This window comes from Odocoileus virginianus, chromosome 1 (genome assembly GCF_023699985.2).
Source record: "Odocoileus virginianus isolate 20LAN1187 ecotype Illinois chromosome 1, Ovbor_1.2, whole genome shotgun sequence".
Classification (NCBI taxonomy): Eukaryota; Metazoa; Chordata; class Mammalia; order Artiodactyla; family Cervidae; genus Odocoileus; species Odocoileus virginianus.
Window position 1 is genome coordinate 19,240,058 of NC_069674.1, and position 25,636 is coordinate 19,265,693.

General features: G+C 50.4%; 2 protein-coding genes across 2 annotated transcripts in view; one reads left to right on the plus strand and one right to left on the minus strand.

The window, feature by feature from the left end:
- LOC110128973 (solute carrier family 23 member 1-like) overlaps positions 1-5,718 on the plus strand; it is a 62,897-nt gene extending 57,179 nt beyond the window's left edge. Inside the window, exons 12-13 of the mRNA XM_020880065.2 lie at positions 1,118-3,721; positions 3,834-5,718. Coding sequence (XP_020735724.2) covers positions 1,118-1,362 — 245 coding nt within the window. The 3' untranslated portion in view covers positions 1,363-3,721; positions 3,834-5,718. The remainder of the gene's footprint in view (positions 1-1,117; positions 3,722-3,833) is intronic.
- Positions 3,471-25,636, minus strand: STRA8 (stimulated by retinoic acid 8). Its single transcript, XM_070465392.1, has 9 exons — positions 25,548-25,636; positions 21,134-21,349; positions 17,598-17,673; positions 16,899-16,983; positions 13,533-13,751; positions 12,457-12,733; positions 9,024-9,097; positions 6,915-7,026; positions 3,471-3,708 (listed from the first exon to the last, which is right to left on the minus strand). The coding sequence occupies exons 2-9, from the start codon at positions 21,314-21,316 to the stop codon at positions 3,634-3,636; spliced, it is 1,101 nt and encodes a 366-aa protein (XP_070321493.1). The 5' UTR covers positions 21,317-21,349; positions 25,548-25,636; the 3' UTR covers positions 3,471-3,633.

Here is a 25,636-nt window from a genome sequence, read left to right on the forward strand (position 1 = left end):
AAGGCACAGCCCCAGCTCTCTTAGAGCCTGCAGTCTAGTTGGGGAGGGAGAAAACACATGTATATATTCATATTCCAACACAAGCCACATCTGGTGTGCTGTGTTCCGGGTGCCCTGTACTGAGCATGCAGAGAGCAGCAGGACCTGCCCTGCCTTCTGGAGCCTCACAGGCTTGTCGGAAAGGGAGACACAACCACAGACCATTACCATACAGGGCCCTGAGTGTGGTGAGGAGCACATCAAACCCATCAGTGCTGAGGATGTCAGGGGAAGGGTGCAGAGCTGTCCTCACTGGTGGCTCTCCGTGCTCCCTTCTTGGTCCTCCTACAGTTTCTTGAAAGGACCTCTGTAATAACTCCTGCTTCATGATATGCTGTTTTCCACGTTTCTTCTCTCCACCGAATGTAAAATACATCTGCATTCCAGAAACTGAAACATAGAAAGGTCCACCCCAGAAGAAGAGGAAAGAACAGTGGTTCATAGAAGGTCACATCCCAGAACTCAGAAAATGCCTGGTGATGAGCTGAGCTGTTGTTTTTCAGTCACTCAGTCGTGTCTGACTCTTTGTGACCACATGGACTGAAGCACGCCAGGCTTCCTTGTCCATCACTATCTCCCGGAGCTTGCTCAGACTCATGTCCATAGAGTCAGTGATGCCATCCAACCATCTTGTGTTCCGTTGACGCCTTTTCCTCCTGTCTTCAATCTTTCCCAGCATCAGGGTCTTTTCCAGTGAGTCAGCTCTTCGCATCAGGTGGTCCAAGTATTGGAGCTTCAGCTTCAGTCCTTCTAATGAATATGTTTGATTTCCTTTAGGACGGACTGGTTTGATCTCCTTGCAGTCCAAGGGACTCTCAAGGGTCTTCTCCAGCACCGTAGCTCAAAAGCATCAATTCTTTGGCTCTCAAGGCTTCTTTATGGTCCAACTCTCACATCCATTGAGTTGAGTTGGGTGGAGTTGAGCTGAGCTGATTCTTGGGATGGGCTGGGGGGAGGAGAAGGAGGAGCTGCCGGCAGGACCAGGGCACTGCGAACTGGCCTCTCCAGAGGCTCCTCCCGCCCAGGTCCGCCTGCTCCCTTGGGGCCCAGTCCTGACCCCGCTGCTGTCTCCTGTTAGGAAGCCTGGAGGAGAGAGGCCTCCTGGCATGGAATCAAGTCCAGGAGGAGTCTGAGGAGACTACGAAGGCCTTGGAGGTCTACGGCCTCCCCTGGGGGATCGGCACCAGGTTCTGCGCATCCTCCTGCGCCCGCTACCTCCCCTTCTGGCCCGGGGAAGGCGAGGTGGGAGTGAGCCGACTCTCGCTCTGCCCCCGGAACCCCTCAGGAGAGCGGCCCGAGAGCACCGTGGACACCCACATGTGAGAGGGCCCCGAGTGCACCATCCCCACCGTGTGCTCCTCTGCCCACCCACGCATGGGAGGTACCCTGTCGTCCTGAGCACCTCTGCGCCCCACACTTGGTGGCAGAGTTAGACAAGTGTTAGATTAAGGCCAGGGCAAGCGTGCTGTGACCCCGTCAGTGAGTCAGCGAGGTCTGGCCTCAAGCTACATCCTTACCCCGTGCTCCAGCCCTCCCGTCTCCAGTGTAAACCAGTGCAGCCCGGTGTCCACACAGAAAGCCTCTAGGCAGTATTGATGGCTTGGGAGGCAGAGGCTTTGGGTGGGGCAGGGGACAGAGATGGGGCTGTTAGCTGAAAGGTGACAGTAACATTACTCTTCCTCCGCAAAGAAGTATGAGGCCTGCTGACCCCTCCCATCCAGGTTCCTCCCAGTGAGGCCCCTCCCCTCCAGGCCCCTGCCATTGGTAAACGCTGCCCTTGTGCTAAGTCACTTCAGTCATGGCCGACTCTGCAAGCCTTTGGACATTAGACCACCAGGCTCCTCTGTCCATGGGACTCTCCAGGCAAGAATACTGGAGTGGGTCGCCATTTCCTTCCCCAGGGGGTCTTTGCAACCCAGGGATGGAACCCGCCTCTCTTACCTCTCCTGCATTGGCAGGCAGGTTCTTTACCACTAGTGTCACCTGGGAAGCCCCTGTAAACACTGAAGGGTCTGCAAAGCTACAGTCCCTGCATATCCCCAGTGCTAGTCCTTGGAGTCAGATTGTGCATCACAGGATGGTATGGTGAGGCAGGGAGCACTGGGGGTGTGGAGTCAGATGGCACCAGGTTTGGACCCTGAGACTTAACCTGCACTTCAGGTTCTCACGGGGACATGAAACAGCCAAAGCCTCTGAAAGGCCATCAGTGGAGTGGAGCCACTGTCGTCATGAGTCATAAACTCTACAGAGCCAGGTGAGCCTGTTCTCTCTGCATCCTCAACGGATTAGTCAGGATTCTCTAGCAAAACGGAGCCAATAGGGTGTGTGTGTATATACATATATATACACATATATACATACATGTCTACAGAGAGACATATATATGTACACACACACACACGGGGAAGGCAGATGGAGAGACTGACTTCAGGATTGGGCTCAGGTGATTGTGGAGGCTGGCAAGTCTGAAGTCTGCAGGGTGGGCCATCAGGCTGGGATGAGTTGCAGCTGGAATCTGAAGGCAGTCCATGGAAGAATTCCCTCTTCCTGAGGAAGAATTAGGGCTTCCCTGATACCTCCGTTGGTAAAGAATCTGCCTGCAATGCAGGGGACCCTGGTTCGATTCCTGGGTTGGGAAGATTCCACTCCAGTATTCTTGGGCTTCCTTGTGGCTCAGCTGGTAAAGAATCTGCCTGCAATGTGGGAGACCTGGGTTTGATCCCTGGGTTGGGAATATCCAAGGGAACAGCAACCCAGTATTCTGGCCTGGAGAATTCAGGGCCATGGGGTCGCAAGCGTGGTCTGTTTGGTCCTTCAACTTATTTGATGAGGCCCACCCACACTATGGAGGGTAATCTGCTTTACTCAAAGTCTGCTGATTTAAATGTTAATCTCTTCTTTAAAAAAACACCAAAACCTTCATAGAAATATCTAGAAAAATGTTTGACCAAGTACCTGGGTACCACGGCCTTGCCAAGCTGACATGTAATAATAACCATCACCCCCCGTACACAGGCTCAGGTGCCCTGATGCACTCTGCCCAGCAGCCTCACCAAAAAGCATTCCGAGCACTGTGGACCTGGTGTGGACTCCATTCAGGAGTCTTTATTGTCAGAAGCAGCAGATACAGGTGATTCTGCCTTGGTGTCCTGGAGCACAAGGTTGAGGTCAGCACTGCTCCTGGGCTCTTAGAGCTTGCAGGATGTGGGGTGGATGCCAGAGCTCTCTAGAACCCATCAACACAATGCCCTGAATGTGCTGCAAGTACCCAGTGTCAGGGGGCAGACCCTGGCCGTCCTGTTCCTGAAAGACTCCTGGCTGGCCTGGTCCTCGGGTGCTCCCCTGAACAGGAGCACGGCGGGAGCGGGTGTGTGCCCTGCAGCAGGCCAGCACCTCATTCAAAACAACTCCGAAAGACTGACACACAACCACACTGTTCTTGAATACTTTATAACAACCAGAAACTACAACCATCAAAATGCTTTCAGGACAGCCCACTCCAAAACGCCAAGTCAAGGGCAACTTGGGCTGCCAGAACTCAAAACCAGAGACCACCACCTTCCTCCATCCCCTCTGGCTTCCAACACTCCTGCATCACAGATCTTCATCGTCAAACGTCTCCGTGCACCTCAACATTATCATCTCGTCGTCGATGGGAAGGTCTGGTTCCTGCAAAACACAGGTAGAGGAGGATTCAAGTTTTATTTGAGGGCTCCAGGCCTCAGGTGGGGGAGATGGCCCCAACATCTCAGGCATGCCTCCCCACATCTCTTCAGTGGTATCTTCTCTTCCAGCTTCCAGCCAGGAAGTTAAGAGCAATGAGAGGCAGGGAGTCCATTTCCATTTCACTCAACTCCGTACTCTACAGTCTCCAGAAGGGCTTCTCCTGGATACAGTAGAACTAGCTTCTCTCCTCTCCTGGGGATTTCTAAGATCCCATCAGTGAGACAGGGGCAATCTTAAAGCTTTATCCAAATGCCCTCAACAAAGGATGATGAATTATACCACAATGCACCCACCCGTGGAATACCATGCAGCTGCTTCCAATAAAAGGAAAGGGATCCTTCTCTGTGGGATACTCTATCTTAAAAGAGCAAGGTCCAAACCAGTGTGTATGGTGGGCTACCAATTGTGTTTGATGTATGTGTGCTCAGCTGTGTCTGACTCTTTGCGACCCCATGGACTGTAGCCTGCTAGACTTCTCTGTCCATGGCATTTTCCAGGCAAGAATATTGGAGTGGGTTGCCATTTCCTTCTCCAGGAGATCTTCCCGACCCAGGGATCGAACCTGGGTCTCCTGCATTGCAGGTAGATTCTTTACCACTAGTGCCACCTGGGAATACCATATGTATTTGATAGATTATATAAATATCTGGAGAAATTTTTGAATGACTGTATAGGAAATTGGTCATGATAACTGCCTTTGGGAAAGGGAATACAATAGGAACAAGGGACATTGGTAGGCGAGAGACTACGTTTTCTTTGTATATCTTTTGGTAACATTTAAACTTTAAACCATGTTCATGGGTTAGCTATTTGGAGATCATTTTGAAAAGAAACAGCATTATGTTAATTTAGCAAGCGTTTCTCATTCCCTTAATGATGACACCAGCTAACCTCTCTGATTCCTCATTAACTCTTCCCCTAAAAGTACATTCCTGGGTTTGTGTTCTTCCTGCGTATCCCCACTAAAGCAGAAAAATCACCCCTGTAATTTGTTAACCCTGCTCATTAGGGGTTGATTCCCTTGGGCCTTGGGAAGCACCCCTAATCCAGCCAACCATCTCATGGATGTGGGACCAGATTGGGGGTGATTCTGAGAATGAAGCCTCTTCAGCTCCAGAGAGAACTGTCCTCACCTGCTGTGCCCTCCTGATAGAGGTGGGGCACATCAGAGCCAGGGTATCCAAGAGGGGGAAGAACTGGTCAAAGGAAAATCACCCCGACCCCTTGTTTAGGGTGAGGATGGTGGCAAAGGTTGAGAAAAGGGGGAGCTGGAACGTGGACGATGCCCAGAGGCCAAACATCTGGGGAGGGAGCCACACACTGGAGTCTGTCACAGTGTGCCTGAATGTCATTCCAAGTGTCCTACTTCCTTCAGTCAGTCAGTTCAGTCGCTCAGTCACGTCCGATTCTTTGCGACCCCATGAACTGCAACATGCTAGGCCTCCCTGTCCATCACCAACTCCCAGAGTTCACCCAAACTCATGTCCACTGAGTCAGTGATGCCATCCAACCATCTCCAGGCCCCTGAAAATGATGATGAGGGACTCTTCAGCTGCAGATCTGTGAAACTGCTAGGCTGCGAGAGGTATCTGCTGGGACTGGGTGCTGAAGTGTGTTGAGTAGCATTCCCCCCAGTTCATGTCCACCTGGAACCTATTTGGAACTAGAGTCTGTGCAGGTGTGATTAACTAAGGCTGTAAGCTGAAGTCATCCTGGATTTGGGGTGTGCCCTCGATCCAAATGATAGGTGTCCTTACAAGATGAGAGGGACAGAGAGACACACAGAAGATGGAGGCAGTGATGCAGCTACAAGTCCAGGGATCTCTGGCATTGCTGGGAGCCTACCGGGAGCTAGGAAAAGGCAGGAAGAATTCTCCCCTAGAGGTTTCAGAGGGAGCATGGCCTGTCAACACCGAAACTGGGCCTTCTGGGGAAATAAATTTTTGTTGTTAAGCCCCTGAGTTTGTGGTAATTTGTTACATCAGTCCTAGGAAACCAATACAGGTACTGTATTAAGTTTCATCCAACCACCTCCCTGAAGCCAACAGTGAGGGATGAACGGGGAAGAGAATGCAGCTGCCCTCTTTACACACCCTGTACCAAGGCCTGAGGCCTCCTGCATGAGGACATTCTTGGGCAGCTTGTTCAAGACACAGATTCCTGGGGCCACATCTCACAACACTGAATGGAAATCTTGGGTGTGGGGACGTCAGGAATCTGCATTCCAGTGAGTTCCCAAGGTGAGTCAAGTCTGCCTCTGCTTTACATGGGCTCCAGTCCTGCCAGTTCTTTCTTTCCTGCAATGTGTAGAGTAACGAAGTGGGGAAAACAAAGACTGTCCCATCCATCTGCTCTCAAAGCCTTGGTAAAGTGACCTGACTTCACTGTATCCAGAGAAAGGGACTCAGTGGTCAGGGCTGGTGGCCAAGGGTTGGTGGGGGGGGGGGGGGTGCAGAGAGCAAACTGCAGGGAAGGGTCTTGGCTCCAAGTGGTCTCAGCAGATGGAAGTGAAGGGTGAGCAGGAAAGGGGCCACACTGAAAAGCTGCCCTGATTATTTTTGGCCGTTTTCATCACTATCATGTACCTTTTAAAATAAACAGCTATATTTTTGCTAAATCAGTGGGAAAATCCATGGCTCTGAATCTGAAAGGGGCTGTCTCCTTGACAGTTCATGAATAACCCCCTCCCTCCACGGAAACTTCCAGGAATGGACCTTCTAACCAAGACCCCCACAATGCATGTCACTGTGGGCTGCACAGTCAGCTTTTTGGAAGCAAAAATTAATATCCTTCAAAAGCTGACAGCAAATATTACCCCAGGGTCTCAGAAAATGATGAACTAGTTCAGCTTCTCAGAAAGGCATCAAGGAATCACACATGTAGGAATGCCTGCCAAGGGCCAGGCCTCTGAGGTCTGGTCCCTGCCTCAAGGTTCCCAGGCTCGGATGTGCCCTGAAGAGCATCCCTCTGCCTTTTCCCTGTTTCCCTGGACATGCTCCTTCCACAAGATGCATTAGACTAAAGTCACCTATCCGTGGAAGAACGTCCCCCGTGGTGTGAACTGGGGAGCTGCAGCCAGTGCGCCCCTCCAGAGCCCACCATCTGAGGGGAGGCGAGCCAAGGCCTGACTGCACCCTGCTCCATCCTACCTGCTTGAACTGAGTGTTAACACAGCAAAGGCCTTTGAAAAAATCGATGATCTGCACGTAGAGCTGAAACATCTCCTCAGGACTTTTTGGGTTGCAGACGGCCAACATGGAACTAACGGCAGAAAGGAGGAAGAAACAGCATTTAGAATCCTAACTTTTTACCTCCGCTTTGTTGTTGCTGTTCAGTCACTAAATTGTATGTGACTCTTTGTGATCCCGTGGACTGCAGCACGCCAGGCTTCCCTGTCATTCACCATCTCACGGAGTTTGCTCAAATGCATGTCCATTCGTTCAGTGATGCCATCCAACCGTCTCATCCCCTGTTGCCCCTTCTCATCCTCCCCTCAATCTCCACCTCTGCTTGCACCCTCTAAAATATCTGGATTACAATGAGAATCAAACACTTTGAAGCATGCAGCTGAACCCTCCCGTGGCCCAGCGCCTTCTGTGGAAGGTTTGCACCACCCCAGTTCCAGCATCATGTCTGGAAGCTGCTGGGGAAGCAAGACTACAGGGAGGCTGGCCCATGGGTCCTCGTTCAGTGTTCTGAGCTGTGGCCTGGGGAACAAGGAGCAAGATCTCCTCTCTGCCCAAAGTCAGGCTCTGCTCCCACCCGTGGCTGCCCAGGCTCAGGAAGCCCAAGGCATGATCAAGTTCAGTCCCTTGACATGCCTTTGCTCAGGAGGTCTAACGTAAAACGCCAGCCCTGGCACAGACGGAAGGCTGCCCTGAAGATTTTTTTCCTGCTCTTTTCTGGGACAAGGGGAGAAGCCCACCAACGGGACCGTGAATCAGGCCTGGACAGCTGGTGGTGCTTTGACCTCACCTTACTTTTTTTTTCCCCCCTAATTGGTTGTTTTCTGTTCCACCAGCAGGGTGAGGAGTTAACAAAATTATTTGTCAAGTACACTTTGGCCACTTTTCAACCAAATTGTGTTCACAGCCCAAGCCCAACAAAGAAATAGCAATGTCTGTCTCCAGCTGGTTTCAGCAAAATCAAACTCTATACAGCCGGGAAGAGTCACCACAGAAAATCGCTTTGAGATTTTGGGCAAGTCTGGCTGGACTGGGGGTGGGGGAGGGGGTGGCAGCTGAGTTGCAAATACTGCAGTCTGATCTGCCTGCAGGCTTCCAGGGCTCCAGGCTGGAGCCACAGGCCTTAAAAAGAATGGAGATGTTCTTTGGGATCATGAGAACAAGAATGTCACCTCACTCACAAGGCAGAAAGACTACATGTTCTTGATGCTTTTTAAAAAAAAATTTTTTTTTATTTGGCTCTGTGGGTCTTACTAGCAGCACCCAGGATCTAGTTTCCTGACCAGGGATCCATCCCCAGCCCCCTGCTTTGAAAGTGTGGAGTCTTAACCACTGGATGACCAAGGAAATCCCTTCTTGCTCCTTTGTAACCAGGTATCTGAGGGGGCTGTGCCTTTAGGCTGTAAGACCACAGCTTTTCAAAGTAGCAAGGAAATTTTAGTGCTAAACTCTCTCTTTCTGAGGAAACAAAACTGTTTTTTATGTGTGTGTGTGTGTGTGTTTAAAAAAACCAAGCTGCTGCTTGTTTTAAAATCTCCCCAGATGCTCTTCTGACTTCAGGGGGTCATCCCCTCCTTCTACATCCTTCCCATCAGCACTGTGAAAACAGCTCCTCCCCTTGTGCAATTCAGAGACCCTGTCCCTCCCCGCCAGGCTCAGGCATGGGGCCTGTTGCCACGTTGGCCCAGGCTCTCTGTGCCCCAGAGCTCCCTGTCCACCTCTCAAACGAGACTGACTGCTGTAACCCACCCACGGCCACCTCACCCCAGGAGACAGTGCAAACCACCTAGAGTTGACAACTCTGGTTGATGTATCTCAGCCCTGGACCATAACGGAAGAACTGTCTATGTTGAAGAAGCCCCAGAGAAGATCCTCCCCAGGGCAATGGCACAATCCTAGAACCAGCCTCTTCTGAATCACAGGAAAAAGTGTATTTCCAAGAACTTCCACTGAACTATGCTCCCCTCTGACAGGCTGCAAGGGAGAGGGTCCTAAACACCCCAGCAGGGACACACACACACACACACACACACACACACACACACACACACACAGTCTCATACCCCTCCTTACCTGGGGATAGATGTGCCTGGAGCTTCACTTTTGTCCAGGAAACTTGCCACATCAAAGGCATCTTCAAAAAGGATCTGAAAGAAACCATAAAACTTCATGTGTTAGAAATCCGCCACACTCTGATGTTTGTTCTGGGCTGCTGAGGGATAGAAAGGCTCCCTACCCCTTGTCCCCAAAGGGATGCATGTTAAAGATGAGGCCCAAACCCAGGGTCTCTGCTTGGTGACATTTACAGGGGATGAATATTAAGTTCTTGCCCACCCAGAACACACTGCCAACCCCAGAGAGTGGCTGAGAAATGGGGAAGCATTGGGGACCATGATCTCCTCTTTTTAAAGAGGGTGGGAGCTTAGGTGGGAGAGGCAACAGCCAGAGGTGAGCCCCTGTTTACATGGGAAAGGGCTCATCTACACCGCCTGAGGGACAGATTGAGCCCAGGATCCACAATCTAGTAGTTTCATGCCAGGGGAACAGAGGTTAAGGGATCTCTGCAGTTAGGTTGCAGAGAGCCCACTCCCAGGGTGGATGTGCCACAGTCAACCCATGTCCCTGCCCCACCTCCACTCCGCCTTGGGAGTCCCTTGCAGTCACACTAGTCACCTGGGGTGCTTGTTAAAAACAGATTCTGAGCCATCCCCTTGAAGACTCGGATTCAGTGGGTCTAGAGTACTAGCCAAGCACCTATCTTTTAACTAAATTCCACTTGAGAAGCATGGGGAGATCATGGAGGGTTAACCATAAATAAGTGACCAAAGGGCAGAGATTTGAAAAAAAAAAAAAATCTGTGATAAAGGATGCAATCCTTAAAGCAGGAACTAGGCATCCTGGATAGGTCCTCCCCCACACTGGGCTCATCTGAGAGCTGGAAGGACACGGGGACAGTAGTTTCCCATGCCTGGCCCTGGAGTCTGGGAGGCCTCCTAGGGAACGTGGTATCCAGGGATGTCCACTGGATCACAGAAAAAGTTAGAGAATGCCAGAAAAACATCTGCTTCATTGACTAATTCAAGGACTAAAGCCTTTGACTGTGCAGATCACAACAAACTGTGGAAAATTTTTAGAAATGGGAAACCAGATCACCTTACCTGCTTCCTGAGAAACATATATGCAAGTCAAGAAGCAACAGCCAGAACCGGACATAGAACAACAGACTGGTTCCAAATTGGGAAAGGAGTACGTCAACGCTGCATACTGTCACCCTGCTTATTTAACTTATATGCAGAGTACATCATGTGAAATGCTGGGCTGGATGAAGCACAAGCTGGAATCAAGATTTCTGGGAGAAATATCAATAACCTCAGATACACAGATGACACCACCCTTATGGCAGAAAGGAAAGAGGAATTAAAGAACCTCTTGATGAAGGTGAAACAGGAGAGTGAAAAAGCTGGCTTAAAACTCAACATTCAAAAAATGAAGATCAAGGCATCCGGTCCCATCACTTCATGGCAAATAGCTGGGGAAACAATGGAAACAGTGACAGACTTTATTTTGGGGAGGCTCCAAAATCACTGCAGAGGATGACTGCAGCCATGAAATTAAAAGACACTTGATCCTTTGAAGAAAACCTATGACAAACCTAGACAGCAGAGACATTACTTTGCCAACAAAGGTCCATCTAGTCAAAGCTATGGTTTTTCCCAGTCATGTAGGCATGTGAAAGCTGGACAATAAAAAAGACTGAATATTGAAGAATTGATGCTTTCTATCTGTGGTGCTGGAGAAGGCTCTTGAGAGTCCTTTGGACACCTAGGAGATTAAACCAGTCTTAAAGGAAATCAACACTGAATATTCACTGGAAGGACTGATGAAGTTGAAGCTCCAATGCTTTGGCCACTGGGGTGTGAAGCGCCAACTCATTGGAAAAGACCCTGCTGCTAGGGAAGGACAGAAGGCAGGAGAAGGGGACGACAAAGGATGAGATGATTGGATGGCATCACTGACTTAATGGACATGAGTGTGATCAAACTCCAGGTGATAGTGAAGAGCAGGGAAGCCTGGCGTGTGCAGTCCATGGGGTCACAAAGAGTCGGATACGACTGAGTGCCTGAGCAACAACGAGGGCAGTTCCCCCAGCGTCAGAGGCACCTGGAGGTTCTCTGGCTCTAAGACTCCCCAGAGAGACACCTGACCTCTCCTCAAAGAAACCACCTGCTGAGGAACGTTTGAAAAGTCAGGGCAAAGCAGCGTGGTGGCGCCATGCAAGCTGAATGTCTTGCAAAGCACTAGATTAGGAGCAGAGAAGCAAAGAACTGCCCGCTCCGCTAGAGCAGGGAGAAGAGATGCGGCCCCAAGTGGGAGCAGCAGCCTTCCGAGGCTGTCCTAATTCTGGAAGAGCAGCGGAGGAGCCCACCTTGATCTCAGCGCTCAGCGACCGCTAACGCGCACCAGCACTCTGCTTGGCTGACCATGGCCGGCATTAACAGCTTCAACTTCGAGCATTTACAGTAAACGCATGGGTACCTGCTCTCTATTCCCTAACGCTCTGTGGGGTGGGAGGGAACTGACCCCCCTCAGGTCTTGACCCTGATTGGTCCAAACAGAATTCTATCTTGGTTTTTCATTGGCTCAATAACCTGGCAATCTAGCAAATTCTGACCAATGAGAGGGAAGGAGAGCCATAGAGGAAATTTCTGGAGATGTTCTTCCTTGATGCTTAAGAGCCAGAGGCAGTCTTTTCTCTTGTCTGACGTAGAGGATGTATGGATGTGAGAGTTGGACTATAAAGAAAGCTGAGCGCCGAAGAATGGATGCTTTTGATCTGTGGTGTTGGAGAAGACGCTTGAGAGGCCCTTGGACTGCAATCCAACCAGTCAGTCCTAAAGGAAATCAGTCCTGAATTGACGATGGACAGGGAAGCCTGGAGTGCTGCAGTCCATGGGGTCGCAAAGAGTCGGACACAACTGAGCGACCGAACTGAACTGAACTGATGTAGAGGAGAAGGAATAATAACTTGATTGCTACTGGCCGCCGTTCCACAGTTTTACCCTGTGCGGGAAATGGGGAGGGCGGGAAAGGTGAGATGCCAGCCTTGAGAGAAGGCAGAGCAGGGGAGAAGGGAAGTACCGAATCTACGGCCACACGGCCGGGAGACATAGCGGAAGTCCTCCTGCCGCGGGCCCTCCCGGGTTGGGCAGAGTACATCACCTCTTGGTTTAATGAGCGAGTACTTGAAGCTGAAAGAATCCTAGTGGATACAGCCTTCTAAGCCATCTCTTCTGTAATCCCCATGGAAAGGCCAGGAAGGTAACAGGAGAAAAATAAATGTTCTGTGGTTGTGCATATATGTCGGGAAAATCAGAAACGTACCGCGCCAACATCCAGAGAGCACCTCCAGGTGGCTGTGGGAACCCTGCTAACTTGCCAGGGCGTCTCCAGGCACATGATGGAGTCATTCCTATCCACCCTCCATCCCACGCGTGGGTCGGCTCACCTCCTCAGGGGTGGAGACGAGCGAGCAGCTGGCACCCTGGCTGTCAACCCCGCTGTCCTTCATGCTGCCCTCGGCGCAGGCCGGCTCGGGATAGGACCCCACGAGGCCGCTCTGTGTCTGCTCCCAGGCCCGCAAGAGGATGGTCTTCATCTCCTCCGAGAGGATCTGCCACAGATAGGAGATGGCCGCAGACACGATGGGGAGGGTCACCTCCTTGGAGGAGATGATCTTGTTCCTGGTCAGAAAGTCCATCATCTGCTTGTAAAAGTTGAGGTACCTGTAACCGAAAGGGCAGTGACCCCCAGACCTGAACCCAGCGGCCCGAGGTCCCCCGACCCGAGGCGGCTCCTCGGGATCCCGTGGTGGGGAGAGGGGCGGTGAAGAGCACAGGCCTTGCCCCGCACTGTGGTTCACCAGGGACTCAGCCTCATTAGTCTCCACCAGCCCTGACCGGCGCAGTGCAGAGCCAGCTTGGGGGCCATGGGCGACTTAGTTTTGTGTTTTGGGGTCCCTTCCTAAGTCCTCCCAGCACCCTCTGTGAAGCTCACTGTCAGACAGAAGAGAGGATGAGAGGCAGGGCAGGCCGACTCTCTCTCACCAGGGGAACACGGCTTCAAATTTAGAGCCCAGGAATGTGCAGACATGATAGGAGCCCACTTAAATTTGGAAGCTGTGGAGTAAGCCTCTTTCTGTTGAGCCAACTCCTCCAAGCCCACATACATGGATGTGTTCAGCCTTGAGTTTGCGAAGGAGCAGTGAATAGCAGGTGGAATCTGGGCTAGCCATTCACTGCTTCCCTTGCTTCAAGACCAATCATGCTGCGGGGGTGGGGAAGCACTTTAGCCCTCAAATCACACCAACAGACCCCCACAGTGTCACTCCAGATAAAGTCAGTCTAAGGAAACAGTGCATGTGCTGCGCGAATGTGGTTTCAAGACTATTTCTCTAGCCCCTCTGCCAACCCCATCCCCGAGCCCTTCCTGTGTGGAAATCTGGAGGGCCCGTGACTCAGGGCCTGTAGGGTGCTTCCGCTGGAGCACTTATCCCCTTCCCCACAGGCGCCAGGCCTTTCACACCGTTCAAATTCCAAGAGATCTGGCAGCAAGGTGACGGAGGAGTTTAAGAGCTCCACTTTCTTCTCCTCTTCCTCCTCCACCTCCTCATACTCTTCCTCCTCTTCTTGGTCTTCCTCCTCCTCCTCTTCTTCCTCTTCTTCCTCCTCAACATCATTCCCAGCTGCCTCGATGGAGCACCAAGTGTCCGAGACTTTCCAGTGAACTTTATTTGACACCAGACTAGGGAGAAAATAGAAACAAGACAATTACAGGCTAATTTCCCTCATGAACATCAAGGATGAACATTTTAATACAGTTTTAGCATATTTTATATATATTATATATATGCATAAGTGGGCTCCCCCAATAAGTGGGCAGGTAAAGAATCCGCCTGCCAGTGCAGGAGACACAAGACACACAGGTTTGATCCCTGGGTCAGGAAGATTCCCTGGAGTAGGAAATGGCAACCTGCTCCAACATTCTTGCCTGGAAAATCCCATGGACAGTGGAGCCTGGTGGGCTACAGTCCATGGGGTCACAAAGAGTTGGACATGACTGATGTGCCCGAGCCTTCAGGCAACATGGTGCTCTTACCCTACCTACCCTACCCTACATATGTATAAATACATTATGACCAAGTGAGGTTTATCCTAGGAATATAAGGTGGCTTATTCAAACTTTGAAAATCAATCAGTGCAGCTCACCATATCAACAGATTAAGGAAAAATATTAATTTCAATATGTGAAGAAAAGCATTTGGCAAAATTCAACATTCATTCATGATTTTAAAAAACTCTCAGCAAACTAGGAATAGAAGGGAATTTCTTTAACCTGATAAAGAGCATCTATAAAAAGCCTATAGCTAACATCATACTTAACAGTAAAAGATTGGTTATCTACCAAGATCAGGAACAAGAGAAAGATGTCCTCTCTTACCACTTCTATTCAAAATTATGCTGGAGATTATAGCCCATCCCAAAGGATGAACCAAAGAAATGAAAGGTGTACAGATTGGAGATGAGGAAATAAAATTGTCTTTGTTTGCAGACAATGTGATTATCTATGTAGAAAATCCCAAAGAACCTAAAAATATGTGGTCAGAACTAAGAAGGAAGCAAGGTTTCAGAATACAAAGTGGATATACAAAAACCAATAGTATTTCTGTAAACTAGCAATGAATAACTGGAAATTGAAATTTTAAAAGTAGCATTTACAGTAGCACCCAAAACCATGGTTAAATATTTGGGTTTAAACTAAAAGCTCCACCTAAAAAAGAAAGCAATGAATAAATTGGACTTTAAAGTTTTTAATTCTGCTCTTCAGAAGACAGTTTTAAGAGAATGAAACAATATAACGCAATTTGGAAAACCAGGGCTTGTACTCAGAATCTCTTCATACTGACAGGAATAATCCCCAAGGCATCAGATTGAGTCAAAAGGCAAGTGCATCAGAAGATAACACAGGAGGGGGTCTCAGTTTCTCTCTCTCTTTCTGTTTAATTTCAGAGTGGAAGAAGTCTTTCTGACTACTCACCTAACATCAGGTGCCATTGTAGATCGACAGATTAGACTTCATTTTTGCATGGACAAAACAAAAAACAGAAATGCTGAAATAGTAAAACAACCAACCAAGGTATGATTGTTTGTAATCTATAAACTAGAAGGAGAGCTGATTTCTCATGATATGTAAAGTGCTTCTACCACTAAGAAAAAGACCACCAACTGAACAGGAAAATGGGCAGAAATTAGGTAAAAAAAAAGCTTCCAGGAAGGGAAATACAAACGACCCTGAACAAAGGCACTTAAGCTTACTCATAATTTAATTAATTAATTAAAAATACAATAATTATAAAATGCAATTAATCTAGTCCTCTACTGGTACCACACTTTTAATTATTGCAGGCTTATAATAATTCTAGTGAAAAATCTTCCCTAATTAATATGATTCTGAAAGAAATTTAGCCATCCAGATGTGGGTGATACAAGTATTAATAAGATTTTAGTATGTGATAGTATTCATATGTTAAATCAGGAGGGAAAGCATGGCTTAGGTAATAAATGGGGGGTAGAGTCAATAGCTAAAGTCTGCCTCACTGAGATCGTCTCCCAGGCTGATTTCTAGGTGGGGCCAGTCTGATTTGTAAAATATGGCCACATATACCCTGCCACATATACTCAATACACACACACACACACACACCATTTGCCCCTTCCCCTTCACATGACCAAACAGTGAGGATTATGATTATAGGTGATTACACCCTTCTTAATACTTTTCTGTATTCTCACAGTGTCTACAATGTGAATTTAATTTAATCATTTCTCTCCTGATTATTTCCTTTAGGATATAGTACACATTCGCTGTTTTAAAAAACTGGAAATACAGAAAAGCACAGAGAAGACAATATAAGAAATCAGAAACCCCGCCCAATATGAAGGGAAACAACATCACTTGGCCTCCGCGGGTTCTCGGGAGCTTCTGATCACAAGCCGTGTGCAGTCCCCTTTTCAGAGTGAGTAAGACTGTTTACACACGTACTCGGGTGCCTCCTCAGAGGCCCGTCTGAGCCTACACCGTGCTGGAAACACCCTGGGGCCACCAGAGATGAGGCGGGCGGGTCGTGGTCCCCAGAGTCCAGGCCGCGCTTGAGGTAGCTGTGCGGGCTGAGGCGGTGCAGGGCGCGGGTCACCCTTTGAGGGCGCAAGGACTGAGTCTGCGCAGTGCACGTCCAAAGGTGCGAGAGCTAAATGGCCCCCGCGAGGTCACAGACGTGCGAGACGCTCCGCAGTCAGCCTCTCTTGTCTGAGTGCCATGTTATAAGTGAGGTTCCCCTTTCAGCACCCCTTCCCCTTGCAGCACCTACATGTACTACTTTTTCTTCTCTGACATCCTTTTTAGCTTTTCTTAGCTTCCTGTGAAGCTAGAAAGTAGGCAGAGATTTGGATTTCCCTTATCTTCTTATGTATCTTTCAGTAAAACCATTAAATAAGTTTTTTAAAAGCTATAATCTATATGAATACTGTGATCTCATTTCTCTACAAAATAATGTGCAAAATAAAAGAAAATGAGGATATTCTTGATGGTTAACATTGATTTTCTTTGAGTGGTGAGATAAGAAGTACTTTCATGTTCTTTTTCGGGTACTTCTGTTCTTTTTGACATTTTCTGTTAATAAGTAGGATTATTTTTATATTCGGGAAAAATCCAATACATGGGATTAGGATAACACAGAGTAGAGAACTCTCCAGCACGAAGCTGCTCTAAATCGATAAGCAGTGTCTCTCACTCTGCTCCGCATTCTGGCGGGGAGGGTGGGCTGCCGAGCCGCAGCAGAACTGTGGTAGAAGAGCGGCATGTCCTGGGTCTCCTGGTGCTTGGGGCTCTTACCTGGGGTTTCTGGAGTACATGCTGGCATATTCTTTCTTGGCCTCCTCTAAGCTGTTTGCATTCCCATCCTCCAGGTTGAAAGATTCTATTAAGGAGTTGAAGGCAAGGGTCACACGTGATAAAGTCGGGACTTGGTCCAGTCTCTCCTGCCTTTCTGGACTGCGTGGACCATGGGTGGTCGCTAAGCCCACCCAGGTTCAGGGTTAGGGGTCAAGAGCCCAGTTTCACCTCTCTTTTTAGATGGGAGGGGGAGAGGGACAGGGGAAGAGCTTCTTGAGCCGGCCCTTCTCAGTCAAGGCATGAAGAGCACCCCTTTCAGAATTCAGCTTCCACTGGCTCGTGAAAACCCAATGTCCACCCTGAGTGCCAAAGAAGGGAGACAGCTTCTGCCCTTTGCTTTCAAGTTGGACAGCCCCGGTCCACTTCTCTGGCCTCTCAAGAGGAGGTCAGGCACCTGGGAAGGAACTCCTCTTGCTCACACAGCCCGCTGACGTTTGTCCATCCTGCCAGACCCTAAGCTCGCTGAGGACAGGGGCATGGGTCTCATCGTACCCCTGGTCCAGGCACAATGCCTGGCACACAGTAGGCTCTCAGTAAATATATGTTCACTTGGCTTACCCCAATCTCTCTGTTTTCAACAGAAAAAACCAACCAGCCCTATTCTGGGAGGCAGAGGGGTGGCAGCTATGGGTCACTTACCTTTCAGCTTCAGTAGCTCATCCAAAGTTTGTTCCAGTTCCTGAATATGATTCTTCGCCTTATTCAAAACTTGCCACTGAGGACAGAGACAGACAGTGCGTAGAAGCCGGCCTCCCCTCGCAGAGTTGGTTTTGTGAACACGGAAGCCCCTTTCCTGCCCTGAAGCCACCCCCACCTCGGGTGCAAAGTCTCAGTCTTTGACATCGTCAACAGAAAGGGCAGGAGTTAGTTCCGAGCCACAGAAGGCACGACATTTACTTTGTATTCTGGAAATGGTTCTCACAGAAATATCAAAGCATTTGGAAACCATTAAGCTGTGTTCAGCAGACAGTTAGGGCTGCAAACGACTATAGACGCGCTGCGAAGTTGGGATGGACAATGTCTGCAGAGGCAGCAGAAAGCCCCCTCCTCCCCCCATTAACTTATGCTCATCGCACAGTGTGCTACAAGTGGGTTAACAGTATATGTACTAGTTTAGTACTAGTAAATGTACTAGTTAGTAAAAATACAAAAATGTATTTTTGTTTGCCAAATGCATACATTCTAGTTGACCTAAAGTCTTATCAAGTGCTCTGTCAATTTGAACTATGAATTTCCTGTCCTGCAAAAATAGAATCACAAGCATTTCCTTGCTCCCTCCTTCCCTTTCTTCTCCACTGGATGTAACATTATTCAAGTCAAAATGGTAACTGCAAGATTATACAACAATGAGAAACGCTGAATATTGTTTATTATGCAGACCGCCCAGTGCCTGTGAGGAGTCCCAGACCTTCCTCAGGCACGCACAAGGGCAAAGAGCTGTGTGCCCAGTCCGGGGTCACAGAGTAAACAAACCTGCCCAGCTTTCAGGCCGCTGACATTCTAAGAGGGAAGATGAGCGTGGAGACAACCACTCATCACACAGAACACACCACAGCCCCTCTTAATGCAGAATTCGGTAAGCACCGCAGAGGACTGTGGGAGGGCTGGCAGGGGAGGAGGAGGGACCCACCCTCCTGGAGGGCCCGACTGAATCCTGCTGGCGTGTGAAAAGGTGACTGGAGGGCAACTAAAGGCACCCCACTCTGCAGACCCACGGGACGATGACAGGACACCCAGCGGACCACGGGGATCTCGGACTGCTCCTTTAGAGCAGGGCCCCTGCCGTCCTACACCGGCTGCTGGCCCCGGTCCCGGGCTCAGAATTACACTGCTGGGTCAGCAAGGACTCTGTCCACTCTCGGGATACCCGGGGCCGACAGGCTGCCTGAACCTCAGGCTTGGGAGGCGAGGACTTTCCAGCCCTCTGGGCCAGGACGGTCACCTGTGTCCGCGCAGCACGGCCACCCCATGCCCGCCTTGCAGTCTGACTGTGTCACCTGGGCCAGAACGGAGCCAGGTGGGCCAGGGGCCGGTCACTGAAACTCTGTTTCTACAACATTTTTGGCAGGCTTATTTTCTTAGGACCTTTGTCTGAGTTGAATTATGTCCCCCTAAAAAAAGATGTGTTTAAGTCCTAACCCCCGGTCTGTGAGCGTGACCTTATTTGGAAGCAGGGCCTTTCTCGAGGTAATCAAGTGAGGTCCTGAGGGTGGGCTCTAACTCAGTATGACCAGTGTTCTTATAAAAAATTCAGACATAGAGACAGACACACACAGTGACTGGAGTGACGCCTCTGTAAGCCAGGGAATGCCAAGGATTGCCAGCAAATGCCAGAAGCCAGAAGAGGCGGGAAGTGTTCTCCCCTAGGGCAGTCAGAGAGAGCCCAGTCCTGTGGACACCTGGATTTTGAACCTCTAGAGGCCAGACCTCTGAGACATTTCTGTTGTTCTAAGCCATCTCCTGTATGGTATTTTGTTTTGGCAGCCACAGAAAACTGGTACAACCTTGCTGCCACACATGTGTGCATCTCACTCTTGTAAGGCAAATCCTTTCTGCATGGACACTACAAATGCAAAACTCAGCATTGTCCCTCCAGCAGGAGCACAAAGGAAGAACAGGACAGAAGATATTTGATTTCCAGGCTGCCCCCTGGCTGTGCCATCCCAGGCAAATAGTCTAACTTTCTGGAGCCTCAGTCTGCTCCTCTACAGAGTGAGGGTGACATGAACAGAGCTGGGAGGAAGAAATGAGGTGATGCATGGGGAAATGATACTAGCAATCTAAACCACCTAGGACCGTGCTATGTTTTTCATCCTTTTCCTTGTTAAACTCCACGGCAGGCCTCAGGAAACCGTGACTGGGGTCCCTGTTTAACCGATGTGTTAACTGAAGCTTAGCAAGGAACCTGCCTCACGTGGACTGACACCACTTAACAGCCAGGCTCTCGGCCACCACATCAGGAGGTATGGATTTTCAGGGGTGCAGAGGGTTTTCCTCTAGATTTACCTCCACTCCTTCCTGCCAGCCCCCAGTACCTGTTTTTCCTTCAGTTGTGCTGCCCGTCTCTGCACACTTCTTCACTGGCCAGTGACAGGGGCCTTGGGGTTGTTGTGCACCCTGGACGCATGTCACCCAGGGGGCACGGAGCAGAGCTGTTCTGGACAGGCCTTTTGCTGAGAGGCCCAGGTGTGGGCCTCTGAGGTCAGGCTAGTCTGCAGTGGGGAGGTAAGGTGCAGCTCTTAAGCTTTACCCACATGCAGCAGCAGCCAGAGCGCCGTGAGGCGTCCACAGCTGGGTGTCCTTCTAGAGGAGCAGGTGGGAGCTCTGTTGAGATTCTTCCTGCCCCCCTTGGATCCGGGCATAAGGGTACCTGCTCTGGAAGCAGCACCAGCCCAGAGGGAAACCCACAGTTGCGGAGCAACGGGCTGGTCCAGAGAGACAGACGGTGGAAAGAGGGCCTGGTTTGGATTCCCAAACCTGGCCTCTCCCTGGGTCCTGCCACCAACCAGCTGGCAGGTCCTGTCTGAATTCCAGTTCCCTCGTTTGTTAAAAAGGGTGAGGGGCCTTGAGGCTATCATGACCTCCCCCACATTGGAGACCTCCTGACTGCTCCCCCCAGTGATACCAACTCCATCCTTCCATCACCACCCGAACCCACGTGAACCTTCTGTGCTCAGCCAGAGACAGCAATCAGCAGTACAGTAGCCCAGTAAGGAGAAAGGCAGAATTAAGCTCAGGAAAAGACAAATGCTTACCTGGAGAGTCCTGCCACCTAGGGAAAGACCTGGTTAGTGCATGAAAACTGAGGGACACACATGCGCCTGTAGTTGGGGGGGGGTGGGGGTGGTTTGGGGGAGGGGGGTTTGTGTATGCTTACAGTGGGAATGCAGGGTCTGGGCAGTGGCTGGAGGCTCACTGTGGCCCATGAGAGGGATGGGCATCAGTGTGGCCAGCTTACCTGGCCTCTCAGCGGCTCATTTCCCTCCTGAGGCCAGGCTTGTCTGCAGGGGGTAGGTAGGGCCCAGAGCAGACAGAGCGTCCCGAGGTGTCCACTGCGGGCCGCTGACCCACCTGGGCCGCAGCCCTAGGGGGTGGGGCTCCAGGCCAGTCTCCACCCTGCTCCACAGTCTTTCCACGTGTGACAGCTTTTCCTCCCTCCCCTCGGGTCCCCATACCTTTGAGGCTGTGAGATCAGAGTGGGAGTAGACAGCCTTCCTGAGGCTGCCGAAGAGCCCCGCCAGGGTTGCTCGGTGGCGGGCCTGGGACAGGCGTCTGCGGGCCACCCGCTGCTCCTGCTTCTGGAGGGGCCGGGGCGTCACCCCGCCTCCGGGGTTGCTGCCTTCTCCTGCAGTCTCCATGAGAGGCTGCAAGGTGCTAGGCTTGGCTTGGCCCTAAATAGTAAAGGTAAAATATTAAAGAGAAAGGAAGGTAGATTGAAGCCAAAAGGGGAACAATTCCCAAGTAAAAGGTCCCAAACCAATGAGTATAATTGACAACAGATACAAAATCAACCATAGGTGATACAAAACCTGTTATCGAAACTGGACTCCTGAAAACCCAAGGTGCTCATACCTGACTTACAGTTGAAGGGCACAGCTGCTTTACAGCAGGATGTCTCCAGGACCTTGCAGGTTCTCACTGGACACTTGTTAATTGACCACAGTGGCCAAGGAGGGCAGGCTGCACCCTGAGATCTCATTCTTTACAGTCTGTGAGAGGTGGGCAGGTGTGTCCCAACTCTGTGAGGTCTTCCCTAGCCACAGAATCAGAGGCCCATCCAGCCTGACGGCTAGGTTACATCAGAGGCCACCTTTTATAGTCTCCAATTTCCAGACACAGACAAATCTTTAATAGGAAGCAAAGTGAAACAGCGAAGTGAACAGGAAGCCCAGAGAAAAACAAGGGTTTCCCAGGTGGTACTAGTGGTAAAGAATCTGCCTGCAATGCAGGAGACCTGAGTTTGAACCCTGTGTCAGGGAGATCCCCCAGAGGAGGAAATGGCAACCCACACCAATATTCTTGCCTGGAGAATCCCATGAACAGAGGAGCCTGGTGGGCTAGAGTCCATGGCGTCACAGAGTCAGATACGACTGAGGGACTAAGGACAGCACACCTTACAGGGAAAAACAAGAACCTTTCGAACTTAAGAATATGAGTCTTCTTTACCTGTTTAAATTAAAAAGAAATGCATGTGCCTGGACATCAGGGCATTTAGATTGACATTTAGGCTGAGGTAAAAACACCAAGGTCCTCCCAGAGTCTCAAATTCTCTAATAGTCTAGGCATATGAATGCCAAAGGCCTCTGGACTTGTGGGGAGTCTAGAGCTCTCCTGTGCCAATACTGATAATTTGACTTTCCTCTCAGGTTTCTTACCGGAACACATTCCTCTGGAACGATCTGCCCGTCTGTGAAGTTTGCCGCACGGGATAAGGGTGCAGCCCTCTGCCTCTCCTATAGGGGGCAGACACCCCCAAGACTTGCTGCCTCCAGAGGCTGCCTCCATAGCCTGTCTCCGTTTTTTTCCCTCCTACTTAGAATGCCCCCTCCCCCGCCCCCGGTTTATACCTGTCTAGAGTCAGCTTGTCCTTCAGTTCTCAATTTAAGCCCCAATTTCTCTGAGAAGCTTTTCAGACCCAGGTCACACTGGCTTCTCATTTGAATCTTGTTTTGTCAACAAAAAAAGATCCTTTGTCAGGATCCATGTATTCAGCATCTAAAGTGTCTCTCCGAGAGTGCATCAGTATAAATATAAGACAGGATAGCAGGTGGCAGAGTGAGGTGGTTAGATAGTGTTCTGACTCAATGCACATGAATTTGAGCAAACTCTGGGAGATAGTGAAGGACTGGGAAGCCACCTAGAGTTGAACTTAAAAAAAAAAAAAACAACAAAAACTTCCTAGGCTAAACTTTAAAAAAAACTGACTTCACCCTTTCCAAGTTTCAAAGTAACTTTCAATCATCTTAAATTATCAATCCCTAAACCATTTGAGTGTGATCCAGTTGTATTAGAGCTTCCCAGGTGGCACTAGCGGTAAAGAACCCTCCTGTCAATGCAGGAGACGTCGGTTGGATCCCCGGGTGGGGAAGATGCCCTGGAGGGGGACATGGGCAACCCATTCCAGTATTCTTTTCTGGAGAAGCCTGGCGGGCTACAGTCCATAGGATCACAAAGTCGGACAGGACTGAGGCGATTTAACACACGCACATGCGCGCGCATGTGTGTGTGTGCGCGCGCGCACACACACACACACACACACACACACACATACACAGAGTCTCTTAGCAAATCATAAGTAAATGCATAGAAGACACTGGATGTTTTGCAACCCACCAGCAGCTTCCTTTGGTTCCCTATGCTTATAAGATCATGCTTAAACAAAACCCAGAATCATTCTCAGAAATCTGTAGGGTGTCAGCATGACATGTACAAATGTACAAAAGTTTGGACCCAGGCCTAAATGGCCACCTGTTTGGATCCACGAGTTTCAATAAGTCGCATGTATTACATAAACGACCCACAAGTCCAGTGCACTATTCTGGAGGTGAATGGGTGGCGTTCAGTCGACTCACCCTCGCAGGGAGATGAACACCTGGGCACATGGGCAGCGGGAAGCCATGACAGTGGCAGTGGGTCACCGGCCTCAAGTGCCAAACACAGTGGGGACCTCCGCTCCCACTGGGCCCGACAGACTTCAGCACAGGCGCGTGGGCCAATCGCAGTGTGGCCGTGGGCCCACAGCCAATGAGGATGCGCGGTGGTGGACCAATGAGGTGCAGGCAGTGGAAGAAACAGTGTAACATATTGTCCGAAGGCGACACGCGGCGGCGGGCAGGGGGAGTGGGGCGGGCTGACCTTTTTACCTTGCCCGATGGCTCCTTTCCAAGTGAGGCCGAGGGGGGTTAGGGAGCGGATTCCTGTGTCACCACACGGCTTGTATGTGCCCACCGAGGGCTAAATGGATGTCCTTCGACTAGGTCCACTGGCCTGACCTAGAGCCCCAGTATCCTCATCCCTCAAACGGGGCTCCAGCCTGACTGGATTTCCCTGAGGCTTAGAGAACACGTGGTCAATACAGGTCCAGAGCACAGGTTCCCTGTCTCGGGGGAAAGATGAGAGCAGGCAGATGTGAGGAAATAGACAGATACAAGGGGGGACCGGGGAACTGATGTTTTAAACTAGGGAAGAAGAAAAGGGGGTGGGCCATAAGAGAGGCTGCACAGAAGAGGCCTTTAGAAGGTGGGATCAAAACAGCAAGAAGAAAAGAGAAATAGTGCTTTAGTCTCTGAGACAAGAATAAACAGGTATTCTTCCAGCTTAGACAAAAAAAAAAAAAAAATTCATTTCTCCCCCCAAGTAGAGATTCGTGTGTGGGTCTAGGTGTCTTTCTGCTTGAATTCCTGCTCCCCTGAATGTTTCGGGGATGGTCTGCTCCCATGCCTTCAGTTTGAGGCTAGGAAGTTCCAGCAGCCAGGCGCCCCTTGCTGCTCCCTATCCTGGGGCAAGCTGCTTCACCCCGGGGAGTGGTGAACCTGAGGTCAAAAGGCCTCCTGCAGGGCGCCTAGAGGCACTTGGATTTGGATTCTGACCGGGGACTTACCTCACAGCGACCGTGAGGACCGTGAAGTGACGTGAAGTCGCTCAGTCCTGTCCGACTCTTTGCGACCCCATGGACTGTAGCCTACCAGACTCCTCCCTCCATGGGATTCTCCAGGCAAGAATGCTGGAGTGGGTTGCCCTGAGATCTACCTAAAGCAGACAGACAGGGTACCTGGCCCCCTGGTGGACGCTCTTGAAATGCAGCTTCGGGAGTTTGGTGGAACACTAAATTAAACGGTGTGTTACGTGGAAAGAAACTGTCACATGGAAAGCACCCAGGAAGAGCAAATTCTCCTCCTCCTTTTCAAGATAAATATTAAATATTCGTTTTAAAACAAAATTCTGCCTAGCCTGAGGCCCTGTCCCTTCGGGCTGTCCAGGACCCTGTGACCCAGGCTCATGGAGGGTCCCTGAGGAACGGCTTTCTCCCCTCCCCCTCCTTTGTTTCTCCTCCCTGCCCCTGCTGCTCGCCTCCCAAAGCCAGTCTCAGAGTTGCTGTGAGACCCCTGTGCGGCTGCGGGCATTCAAGAGTCTGTACAGTCCTCTTGCCTGGAAAATCCCAGGGACGGAGGAGCCTGGTGGGCTGCAGTCCATGGCGTCGAGAAGAGTCTGACACGACTGAGCGGCTTCACTTTCACTTTTCACTTTCATGCAATGGAGAAGGAAATGGCAACCCACTCCAGTGTTCTTGCCTGGAGAATCCCAGGGACGGGGGAGCCTGGTGGGCTGCCGTCTATGAGGTTGCACAGGGTCGGACACGACTGAAGCGACTCGGCGGCGGCGGCAACACACCTCTGTCTTGGAGAGTTTTACCTTTGCGCTAAGAGGGCACACAGAGGTCCAGAAACCAACTGCCCAGCCCTTTGTCTAGTCATCCCTCTCCACCACTACCACACATGTCTGGCTCCCTGGAGGTGGCCAGTGAGGAGCAGGTATGCGCCCAGAAAAAATGCAGTCGTGGGGTGGGGCGTTGCTGAGAGGGTTCCTTACCTGCTGCAGCCTGATTTCTTTCTTGAAAATGAAGACCTCTGGCCCACTTCAGTCAGCCTTCCTCACAGCCTGAGGCAGAAGGCTCTGCT

Coding starts and splice junctions, on each gene's coding strand:
- STRA8 (XM_070465392.1), bottom strand. CDS start 21,316: ATGGAGACTGCAGGAGAAGGCAGCAACCCCGGAGGCGGGGTGACGCCC. Junction 17,674..21,133: donor CTGATCTCACAGCCTCAAAG/GTATGGGGACCC, acceptor CTCTGTCCTCAG/TGGCAAGTTTTGAATAAGGC. Junction 9,098..12,456: donor TCGTCTCCACCCCTGAGGAG/GTGAGCCGACCC, acceptor GGTTTCTTTCAG/ATCCTTTTTGAAGATGCCTT.